Source organism: Nematostella vectensis, chromosome 8, assembly GCF_932526225.1.
Source record: "Nematostella vectensis chromosome 8, jaNemVect1.1, whole genome shotgun sequence".
Taxonomy (NCBI): Eukaryota; Metazoa; Cnidaria; class Anthozoa; order Actiniaria; family Edwardsiidae; genus Nematostella; species Nematostella vectensis.
The window spans coordinates 9,439,838-9,452,317 of record NC_064041.1 but is presented as its reverse complement, the minus strand read 5'-3'; the positions used below and the strand labels follow the sequence as shown (position 1 = coordinate 9,452,317).

Genomic DNA, 12,480 nt, shown 5'->3' with positions numbered 1-12,480 from the left:
AGTACGCAACCCGGATAGTTCAGTGGTCGTGTGCAGCCCGGATAGTTCAGTGATCAAGTGCGAAACCCGGATAGCTCAGTGGTCAAGTGCGCAAACCCGGATAGTTCAGTGGTCAAGTGTGTAACCCTGATAGTTCAGTGGTCAAGTGTGCAACCCGGAGAGTTCAGTGGTCAAGTGTGTAACCCGGATAGCTCAGCCATTTGTTGCACCGTATCCCTTAGGATTGTTAATATCCAATACGGATCCCTTTTTTATTGTCTTTTTATTGTCATTACTTTAATCAAAATAAAGGCGAGATATCCCTATATAGAGCATACAAGACAGACTAGAAAGAGGCGCAACGTTCTTCAGCGTTCAAGCACGGTAGAGTAACTACACTAAGAACATCTCAATTGTCGCGAACAAATTAGAATAGGGCATTACTCGGGATTCTGTTATTTCAGAAGAGATCAAGATCCTGTCATTCCATTTCGATGGGAAAAACAAGATTTGCACCCCCGTAGATATCGGCACTGTAAGACCTCACTGTGGAATTTCCAATTCCTCCGTGGAAAAGGGGACGGTTGATCCTTTCTGGAATTACAAATTCTGAAACTCAACAGCTCGCTACTAGCTGAAGGAAAGCCTCTTTTACAAGCGCATCTGCACTAGTATTCCTCCAGAGCAGAATGTTGTAGTGTTTCAGCACAGCTTGAGTTCCAGGAGCTCGCAGAAATCCATATCCTCTACCTCGAAGGGAACTTTCTTCCACTGCTTGTACGTGGCAAATTCTCGTCTTCCGTTGCGCATAATCGCCACTTGGAACTGAGCGATCTTAATACATGGAAGCTCCATACCTGCAAGAAGTTAAATACACAATTGAACATCTATACAACGCACACTATTGGAACAAAGAAAATTGTCAGTTTTAAGATATCCGCGCTTTTATTTATATCCATATTGATTGATTTGATAATTTTTGGGTAATAGTAGTTTTCTTAATGGTAGTCCATTTAGACGAAGGTTACACTGTATTCTAAATATTTAAATATATAATGTTAAGCGCAAATTGTACAGCGCGAGAATAGCGTTATCCTTGCTCGTCAGTGTGTACATACGGAATAACCAATGTAGTTTACACTCATGACTGTGAAAAAAATATGTAAACCACTGTCACTGACGATGCTGCCACCCTGGCAAACGTTCTTGGTGGTTTTATTTACGCCGCAGAAACAAGGTTTACGTCCGTATCCGATATATACCTCTTTCAATAAAGGTTGTCAGTGCAAATGGCGATTGGCAAATGACAGTTCTACGACCGAGAGTAACGATGCGTCTCGAAGAGTATGGATAAATCAAAACAACTATATATTAAAGGTTACTAATGCTTGGCTCTGACATTGCTGGACTTTATTTAACGCCTTTAATTTTACGAATAATTAGTAACCTTTTACCTTAAACATTTGCCATTCGCCATTTGCGAGCAGTAGAAACACGGTAACATACATTCATCATTCTGAAAAGATTGTTTCGGGTTCTAATTGAATAGCCCAAAAATGCGAGGTATGAATTACTTATGAGTTACTTTATTTGTAACAATAAACAAAACAAACAAAAAACAGCTTTATATTTAAAAACGTAATACGTTAGGATCAGATTTTAACCCTTCTCATTAACACTTGGTAGGCCTGTAATGTTTTGCAAGATTTTAACACATAACATGGCCTGTTTTACCAGATTTTAACACTTGCATGTCATTTTTTACCAGATTTTGACACTTTTCATGACCTGTTTAACCAGATTTTAGTCTTGGCATAAACTGTTTTACCAGATTTTGACACTTGGCATGACTTGTTTCACCAGATTTTAACACCTGACATGACCTGTTTACCTTTGTAGTTGACCATTGCGCCCAGGGGTTCCGCACATTTCTTGCATTTCATCTTCTTGTTGAACATAAACCCGTCAAAAACCTTCACATGTTCAGGTGGAATCTCCTCAGTATCAACTCTTTCCGAGAAATCATCGGCAATGGTCACGTGATATGAATCTCGTACGCGCTTTATTTCGTGCGCTTGGCAGATGAACACGTGACACTTGCGGCAGTTAAGCGTGACGTCACTGGCGTCAAAAGTGGACTTGAGCCCGCGTTTTCGTGAATCTCTACTCATGCGCTCTCGAGCGGTAAGTCTTTGTAGGGCCTCAACCTATTTGACAGATAAATAAAGGCTTCGTAAGGTGAAAAAATTCCTTTAAAAGTAAGAATCGATATCCTACTTTGCTTACGCTTCAATAGGGGACTTTTAAGTGCCTCTCTTGATTTAAAAGCGCCACAGCAATGGGACACCCGGGACGGCGTTTTTCCCTCACACATGTAAAGCCCATGTTTCTTCTCCGTGCCCTGACCAGCGCTCTAGCCTTAAGACATTCGATTTTTGAATTTCCTTGGCGCAACTTTGTTAAAGATCCCTTGGCCTCCAATCTTCCTATAGACAAGTTATCTATCGTTGTTTTTGTCATGTTTCGTGTTTTACGCGGTCCGTCTTTTGATAACTCCCATCACCTCCCATCCTGCTTCAGAATTACCATTACCTGTTTTCTTCGCTTCTCTGTGTCCATCTTCTGCACTCGAGCTATTGCATCAGCCATGAGAGACTCTCGGTAGAGGTTCCTTTGCTCGCGTACAAGCGCGCCAGAAGTCTGCCCTACTACCACGCTGTACTGCCCGCCTGTCTTGGTCCTAACATAGTAATACAATTCACACCAGCCTCATTGTGCTCGTATTAAGTTATGGGAGGTGAAACCTGGCGGAGTTCTAGATAGCGAGAGGGTAATAGGGGGGGGGGGGGGGGGAGTACAAAGAGGCAGAAAACATAACTGACACACAGTTCCAGAGAACTGACCTAGGCACGCGAGCAAAAAAGAAACTGATCCCGGTTATGTTAATGGGATATCTCATATACTCGCACTAATGAGGCCGGTGAGAATAGTATCAAATGATTAGAAACAGATAAATTTAAGGAGCAAATTGCAAAGTGCCTTGCAGTTAGAAATCATGTGACTATTTTGGCGGAAACTCGCGCGCGCTCCTGTTTTTGGCGGCAAAATAACAACATCGAAAGCAACTCAATATGTGCTTACGAATCAGCCAGAAAATTTCCATTCAGAAAGAGCTTATTTTCATTGAAAGATTTTACGTTGTCTTCACTCTTGGACATGACGGTTGCAGCCAATTCTATGTTCATATTGGCGAAAGTTTGCCACTCAAAAATAAAGCCACATGGTATCTTGCAAGTCACCTGCTGAGCACACGACTCCAATGTGGACCAGTACGTGACAACCTTTGCGATATTATAGGCACGTGAAAAAGGTGACGCGATCTCGTGATATACCTGATGTAGCCACGTGACCTACCTCACACGACCACGTGACTGTACGCTTGAAATCTCGTTGCCCATCATGTCGTAGCGAATGACGTAGCTACAATCATCAATGTCCAGGCCCTCCTCGGCCACAGTGGTGGCTATGATGATGTTGCATTCACTTCCGGCGCGGAACTTGGCGATCACTTCTTCCTGCTCTCTCTGGGTCATCCCACCTAAACGACAATCAGCAAGCATTACTAGCTATAATTAGCTAACACCATACCACCCAATCACCACCATCTTTATGATAAACAGCAAGCATAACTAGCTATTGGCTCCAACCATATTATCCCGCCACCACCACGAGCAAAATAACCAACAATTATTATTAGCTATTAGCTAACATCATACTACCCCAACAGCACCACTTTGTGCATGATAACCAGCTAGTGCTACCAGCTACCAACCATACCACCCCATCACTAAACCATGTGCATGATAACAGCTACCAGCCATACCACCCCATCACTAAACCATGTGCATAATAACAGCTAACACCATACCACCCCATCACTAAACCATGTGCATGATAACAGCTAGTATTACAAACTATTAGCTAACACCATACTACCCCATCACTACCACCACCATGTGCATGATAACAGCTTGTATTACAAACTATTAGATAACACCATACTACCCCATCACTACACCATGTGCATGATAACATCTTGTATTACAAACTATTAGCTAACACCATACTACCCCATCACTACACCATGTGCATGATAACATCTTGTATTACAAACTATTAGCTAACAACATACCACCCCATCACTACACCACCATGCGCATGATAACAGCTAGTATTACAAACTATTAGCTAACACCATACCACCCCATCACTACCTCCACCATGTGCATGATAACAGCTAGTATTACAAACTATTAGCTAACACCATAACATTAGCAACATACTATTACCACCATTAGCACCATACCATTAGCAACTACTAACTATACCGCTCCACCCCCTGTGCAATAACCAGTCAGCATTACAAAGTATTAGCTACCCCCCCCCCCCCCCCTTCACACTATAAAAGATCCTTGCCTGCTAGCTGGTGTCCCTTATCTATCTGATGGTTGAATACATAAAATTTCCGAATAATCCCAAATAGGAACTTACTAGCAGGCCAAAACAATCCAAACAAAAACATCATAATCTTATGAAAATGAATATTGTCAGTCATCAAGATACTTTGTTAATAACGGAAATGTAAGTCGATTTCTGGAATTTTTATATTACGTGAAATTAGACCATAATCTTTTATTAACAAGCCTTAACAGGTGGAGCTATAGTATTTCTTCCCATATCCAACAAGCATTTGCACCCCTATTACCTCGCCCATCGCTGTTACCCACAAGCCTTAGCGGCATGAGTTCCTGGCTTAGTTCTGGTGTCTCTTTGATCCATTTCTCTAGTGCAATGGTGGACTCTCGAGTCTTGGAGAACAGAATGCCTTTGGCATGATCAAGGCCTGACTCAGTCTCTCCCTTGTGGTAATCAAGGAGCAACTCCTGTAGTTTCACCAGCTTAGGGTTTCTTGGCTCACCATGCAGCTGTATTGCTTCAGTGATTGCCTCTATCGCCTAAAACAAGGGAAGCACATTCAAATTATAGCAGCAAAGCTATATCCCTTTATGGGACTCCTTCTATTTAAAAATGTCACAATACATGCTTAGGAATATAAGCAAGCTGGTACAGTGTACAAGAATCTTATCGTTGCTTCGTCTAAATTGTGTCGTTAGGGGCTCGTATCCAAATCAACAGACCTTTTTAAAACCCTAATAAAGAACATCATTTCAGTTCTCTTTTGGTGAAATTATTATTTCCCTACGATGTTTATTCAGGTTATTAACCACCGAAAGTCAGCCCGATAACAGCGGGAATTAATCTGCTACCGTGTTCTTCACAGACAAACGTTTTCAACTTAGTCGGCTTTGTTATCGCAGTTGCTCGATCAAAATAACTACTGTGGTCGAGAATATTTGCTTCTGCATGACTTTCTTGTTTAAAAGACGAAAATACAACGTACTGTTATTGAAAAGTAAACATCGAAATTTGCCGTTGCTTGATCAAAATAACTACCGTGGTTGAGAATATTTGCTTCTGCATGACTCTCTTGCTTTAAAAGACAAACATTTCTAATGTAGGGCGGTTGTTTTCTGAGTGGGGCAAAAAATGGGTGCAGTCAACAGTAAAACATGTCAAACTAAAATAGGTGCAGTCAACAGTAAAACTTAGCAAACAGGGGTGGTCAGCAAAATTCTTCACCCATGACAGCGTAAAGAATTTCAAAATCGTACAAACCACTGTACCTTCTCATAAATCTTCTTAAGTTTGCGGTCAACGACAGTGAAGCGGTCCTCGTCAAGGTGGTTGAAATAGTTACTTAGGTGAGCCATGGCGTCCTTGGAACGAGTGGCATCTTTGATGGTCAGCGCCACGTTATACACACGCAGTTGCTCAGCGTATGTGACAAGGTAGCGGTTGGACTGCTTGATGCCCTGTGTGTACAGCGTCTCGCACCAGTGACGGTATTGCTGACTGCCTCGCCCTGATAAATAAATGTAAGGTAGCAATGGTCAGCCTGAAATTTTGTTGTGTGACATTCTTGTATGACAGTCTTGTATGACAGTCTTGTGTGATGAAGTATGGCTGGATTGGATTATGCCCCAAAGTATTTCCATCAGAAGCTGTACTGCTGACTGTCTTGTACATGATGGCATGGCATGATAGTTGTGTGACACATTATAATTGTGTGACAGTTATGTGTGGTATGGTAATGGTGGAGTTGCATGATGCACTGAGTGTCAGGCCTGTTCCTGGGAGGGGGGTGCAGGGGTGTGAACGCACCCCGCCCCCCAACACACACAACGGCCGAATGTCCACTTTTGATTCTCAATAGACATGTTATTTGTAGACAAAACTATAAAGCATAAGCTAGATCACTCTGGTATGTAGCCAAATCTGACAATAAACGCCCCGTGGATATACCGCAAAGGCATAAATAAAAAGCCCTCTTCGTTCTTTCGGGGATGGTCAGATTTTTATCAAACACCACTGACAATTGAACGCAAGATACTTTTTTATGCAATAATTTGTTTGTGTGATCATTATGATTGTGTTACAGATACTGTATGTTTGTGGTTGGGACTTGGGGGTGCATAAGTCACACAAATTGAGTTTGCCTTCATAATAAGATACATGTTGTAAGAATTGTGTGTGTTCAGTTACATTATGCTGATAGACATATGTGGTATATGACTTCAGGTTACCCAGGGGTTTCATTAGGCCCTGGCAGTCGGCGGAACTGCCAGCTATTTTCCACTGAGCACCGGCTACTTTAAAAAAAAGTTGATTTAAGTTTTATTCGAACTACTAAAAGAACTTCTACCGCTACTTATCAATCTCATGAATGGAACCCCTGTTATCATTGTCAAAATACCATAAGAAATTTTAGTTATAGAATATTACTGTAGTCTTTACCAGATGGGGGCATATCAGTGTCGACTGGGGTTCCCTTGACGTATAACTCCACCTGTTCCATGGCCTTTCCAATAACACTCTCAAACACATCCGTTCGGTCACATGTGACAGAGTGGACAGTGCGCTGTGGTGTTCCAACATGTAGGCGCAGCTCTTCTAAGTTTGTCTCATCTTGAACTGTGACAACGTGTTGAGCATCCATATTTGCACACACCTCTAGAATATGATGCTGTGCTTCTAACGTGTTCTTAGCTTTCCCAACACCCAGCGAGGCGGTCAAACCGACAATCTAAATGGAAGTAGTAAATGTCTAGTACTCCTACCTCCCTAAAGCTAGCATTTTTAATCGAAAGAAACAACAATCTAGCTGAAAAATGCTTAGATTCTTTTTTTTTTTGGCATAACAGGGCAGAGGGTTGAAAAATAGGGTTGCAGCGAAATCTAAATGCTAAAAACTAAAGTGAGATAGATAATGTTACCTTAAATTTTCATTCAATTTGAAGTGTGTTTTGCAACAAAATGAATAACAGCTCTTGTTTGCTAACAATTATCTATTCCATTTCTTAGTAAAGTTACCACTAAAGGCATGCTTTGATTCCATAAAAAGATAACCCACTTCTAACAATAGCAGTATAAAATACAATGACTGAATGTGGACAAGTGGCTACTTCAGGGTGGTTGCCTAGTACTGAGATATATAATTACCTGAGGAGTAGGCATGCTGTGAGCCGGCTGCAGGCGAAGCGTCATGTAATTCTCCATGATCTTGTTGTATGGATGGTCCTTTTGTGTATGGTGGCACTCATCAAATACAAGCAGACTCACAGATGACAGCTGCAAGCTTCCATCTTTCAATGCATTAACCAAGATCTAGACAAGCAAAAATAGCGATTTAGAGTGTTTCTTTATCCACAGGCAATTATTTAAGAAGTATGGCACATGTTCATGTTAGAGGTGCCAGGATATCAACCTGGGGACTACTCTGGTATTGCGGCCTCTTTGCAGCTGCTCTGATCTTTATCATGCAAAGCAATTGAGTTCGCTGAACTGAACACTTTCAGTGATCAAGATTAGGGTGACTGTGATAAAGACTAACAATAATGATAACATTTTATTACGGTTCTCAATTTAGGGACATTTTAATCCCCTGGGGCTTGAGAGAGATGTAGGCCATTTTATGTAAGTAATTCTATTCACAGTTTAGAGAGCCCTTTCATGCTTCTACAGCATTATAGCAAAACACACAACATTACCTGAGCTGTAAGCACTACCACGTGGCTACTACCCAACAGCCCGCTGAGTGGAATGTCACAGCCATTAGAGCCAGAGATGTCCTTGACAATGTACTTGTCCTGGAGATATAACTTGAATCGCTCTGTCTGTTGCTGGACAAGATTCACAGTGCTCACAATGAACAGAACTTTGCCTTCTTGCTCTTGCTCTGAGGGGACGAAAGATAGGAAAATTTAAGAATAAAACACTACCTTATTTTGTTGGAGAAATCACTTTTTCACAAAGTCTTTCTTTAGTTTTTCAGAATGTTAATGTATGTTAGGTGATAGGAGCTACAAGGCAGCCCCATGGAAGTCTGAAGTTTGACAAATGGAGGAAAGTGATGTCTGCCCTTCTCTCCCCTCTCCATCCTGCCCACAAAATACAATGCATAACTAAGGCTCTGAGCATCCTGATCCCTCCCCTCTCCCTTCCCTACACTTGCCTTCCTTCCCTACACTTGCTGCAACTATTAAGCACCGCATAGAGATAGCAAGAAAAGATAGCAAAAGGTCCAGTATCCTCGCATAGTTTGTTACCTTTCTTCTTGTCCAAATGGTTTCTGGCAATGTTCAGGGCAACATAAGTCTTTCCACTGTTAGTGGGAGCACATATAACAGTGTTATGACCTTCCAGTGCCTTTTCTGAGAGCTCTTTTTGGTATCCTCGCAAATCAAGTGGTAACACGGACTGGCTTTTGCCATCATCAAGAAGAACTGCAACAAGGGAAAAAACTTCTAATCTAGCTATCAGTGCCATAACAGGGACATTTTTAAATGTCCCTGGAATAAGTAATGTGAATAAGTAATGTGAATAAGTAATAATAATAATAGTAATAATAATAATAATAATAATAATAATAATAATAATAATAATAATAATAATAATAATAATAATAATAATAATAATAATAATAATAATAATAATAATAATAATAATAATAATAATAGTAATAATAATAATAATAATAATAATAAGTAATAATGTGAATAAGTAATATGAATAAGTAATAAGTTTTGGAATAAGTAATTGCCACTGCATTTTATTCTTGATTTGATAACCTCTAAACACTTGGCTCACTTGGAAAGTCATACCAGATCCTTTATGGTATCCTTCTAAAATGATGCTAAACTGACCAACAGTTGTTGTCAAACAGCAAAACATGATCGTTGACAAGCAAAAATTGCTTCCTACTAAAAATAGAATGACTAAAAAATGCCAGCCACGCCAGTCTCTAGATGAATCTTTATAAATCATTCTCTTTTTATTAGAAAGAGACTGGCGTGACTTGCACCTTTTAGTCACTCTATTTTTAGTAGGAGGTAGTTTTGTTTGTTGACGATTGTGTTTTGCAGTTTGGCAACAACTGTTGCTCAGTTCAGTACCTGGGGGAATGTAGAAATTGGGAAGATCATCTGTGAAATTCTCATCATCTGGAAAAGAGAACAACAGTAACAAATAGTTTATAAATACACAGTATAATGTGTGCAAAATGTTGTTTATTTTATTGAAATAAAAAACATGTCACAACTGGCACCAATAAAAATGCACAATGCTTTGGGACAAAGCATTCCATCATTTGTTGTCATTTCAAATGATGCAAAATATTCTTTAGATTTAAAACATACTCTATGGTTCATACTTTATGTGTCCTTATGGTTGCTACGTTGTAACCAAATTGATTTCATAAGTTGCATTTTAAAGAATCAAGTCAAAAATCTACCAGTAAGGTAACTTTGAGTACAATTGCAGTAACAAAGTGACAATTGCAGTACCTAATAGAAAGACTTACCCTGGCAGTTTTGAATTTCAAATTCCTTTCCACTTCGCAGACCAGATTCTATTACTGAAATACAAAAAAGTAACATCATACTATGAGAGTGATAATTTTTAAACATTTTGAAACCGTAATACAACTATATTTTATGTTATAGACAATACCTTCCAGTTTTTTCTTTGCGTGTGAAAACCAATCCTTTGTTATGTTCAATGTTAGCTTTGGTTCTCTGTCCGGCACTTTGCCACGAATCTCATTAGTGAGAAGAAGCTCTGTCAGAATATCGACTATCTGAGAACCATTGCACATCTCCAGCAAGCTTTCAGCAGCATCTACTTTGGAAAGTCGAAACATGGTTACAATGGACCCACTTTTGGTATGCAGAAATGTAGCACCCTGGGGGAGTTTCTGAAAACAAGAACAGTAGAAAAACAACACTTTATTATTGATGATATGATTGCACAAATTACAGTATCATGATTTTGGGGAAGGAGGAGCTCAGGGTTTAAAATAGCAGCCGGTTGCGGTCAAAAATCCACAAAGCTGGAGAAATCTAGCAGATTTAGAAAAATTATTTTGAACCCTGGGAGCTCACACATTCCTTTTATTTGCTAGGAGGGTAGACACTATGTTCTTAATTATTAAGCCCAGTGCAAACAGCTGTTAAGTATCTCTGGCCAAAACAACAACATAAAAATATTTGGGGTCACCATGTGCAAGAAGGTTCAAATTCTTAGATTAAACCCTGAAACAAAAATATTGCACTCACCTCACTAAACTTCTTTCTTATTTCTCTGGATGCTTGTGATCTTGCCTTGGAAAAGGTGTTTGCAATTTCTTTCTCCAGCTCCAAAATTCTGTTTCCATCTTCATCTGTTATATGAGCTTGCAATGGAACATCTACAGACAAAATAAATTAATTGTTATCCATTTATCTTAGTTTTCAGGCCCATAGACAGGGGGGGGGGGGTGGAAGAACCCCCCACTCAACTGAAAGGTCTCCTATAATGAGGGCTAGGATGAGCTAACTCAGAGAAAATGGGTTATAACTCCCCTGCTAAAAATCCTGGCTACTGGCCTGGTCTTGTATAATTCTGGATGTTGTTCTCCTTTTTATAAGCCCCTGTTAGCAGATAAATTGCTTGGCAGCCTTTTCCCGGAAAAAAAATCAGGGGTACAGATGGACTTTAACCAGGGGTACAAATTATTTTTCAAATTTTATCAAATTTATTAATTGAATGACATCACTGTTGAAATTATGATGAAATAGGTACAAAAATTAAAAACTTGTTCGGAGATAAAATATATCTGACTTAAGCCATCTGGATATCAATTAGGGCAAAATTTTATCTTTCCGCCAAGCATGTGGTTTTCTCCCAGTGGAGTAACCCCCTTCACCAAAGGGGAATCCCCGAGGTACTTACATAACTTACTGAGTCCATTTCCTACTCAATTCGAGATCGTAAAACTACTCAAACTTTCATCCAAAATTATATTTATACCGATTGCTGTGCCCATGGTGCGTATCCGGGTTGAGCACTCATCTTTGGAGTCTTCCTCCATAGGACCCTGAGCAACTAAGAACAAATCAAACACAACAAGTCATTAACTTAAGTAATGGAATGATGCAACAAATATGCCCCACATCACTGTTGTGTGGTAAATTCCACAGAAGTCTCCCAACTTCAAGAAAATTCAAATATATGCCCAATAGACATATTGAGTGTGAAACCCCTAAAATATCCTCGACGATAGTCCCAACTGATATCGCAGTTTTGCCGCCATTTTTCTCTCAATATCATACCAAGAACCAGGCGTTTCGTAAAATAAACACAGGAAACCCAAACGAGAAAAAAAAACCTTGGAATTATGGTTCTGTTATTCTGTCTTCCCAAATATATAGTGGATGTATTTCACATGTAATAAAAACCATGTTCATTTCGACTTACCGTTATAAAGAGGATCAAGAAGCATGGCGACATGGTCACAGCCGGTTTCTCTTAAAGCTCTCACAAACTCAGTAAATGCTTCGTTTCCTCGCTTCTTTAGTCGATCAACTAAAGTTCGCGTAGCTCGTGTTTCACCATCATTTCTGCTGTCACATTCGATTTTTTCTTTATCCGTGTCAACCAGACATTTCAAATAAGGTAGCAACTCCACCGGGTTTAAATCCTCGACGAAGTGTTGAAGTCTTTCTTCAAGGATCTTTTTCTCTACAAATCTCATTTTGAACCTAGTATGCTATGTTATCTTTCAAAATATTCAATTTCACTTGCTTTGTGTTTTCTCGTATACAATTTAGAAGCAGATACAGGCAAATGTCTCGCCCCACCAATTTATAGTGTCAAAATGATGATTCAAAAATTATAAATAGATGGTAGCTTTCCCGACAACGTAAACAGGGGGCTTCCCCTGCTTTCTGTCGTGCTTGCATAAACGGGGGCTTTCCCCTGCTAGAGAACGCTCGAGAATTTCTATTGAGGCCTCCAAGTTGTATGGCAAAATGCACTTAAAGAAATGATAATAGCCTGCGTAGC

General features: G+C 39.9%; 1 protein-coding gene across 1 annotated transcript; it reads right to left on the bottom strand.

Moving 5' to 3' along the window:
- Positions 1 to 245: 245 nt before the first annotated feature.
- On the bottom strand, positions 246 to 12,262 carry LOC5519349 (ATP-dependent RNA helicase DHX58). The gene is made up of 16 exons (XM_032364224.2): positions 11,893 to 12,262; positions 11,446 to 11,520; positions 10,713 to 10,843; positions 10,108 to 10,351; positions 9,959 to 10,012; positions 9,552 to 9,599; positions 8,706 to 8,882; positions 8,148 to 8,335; positions 7,600 to 7,764; positions 6,895 to 7,183; positions 5,724 to 5,962; positions 4,745 to 4,994; positions 3,394 to 3,577; positions 2,572 to 2,719; positions 1,871 to 2,186; positions 246 to 836 (listed from the first exon to the last, which is right to left on the bottom strand). The coding sequence occupies exons 1-16, from the start codon at positions 12,167 to 12,169 to the stop codon at positions 682 to 684; spliced, it is 2,940 nt and encodes a 979-aa protein (XP_032220115.1). The 5' UTR covers positions 12,170 to 12,262; the 3' UTR covers positions 246 to 681.
- Between the last annotated feature and the right edge of the window lie 218 nt (positions 12,263 to 12,480).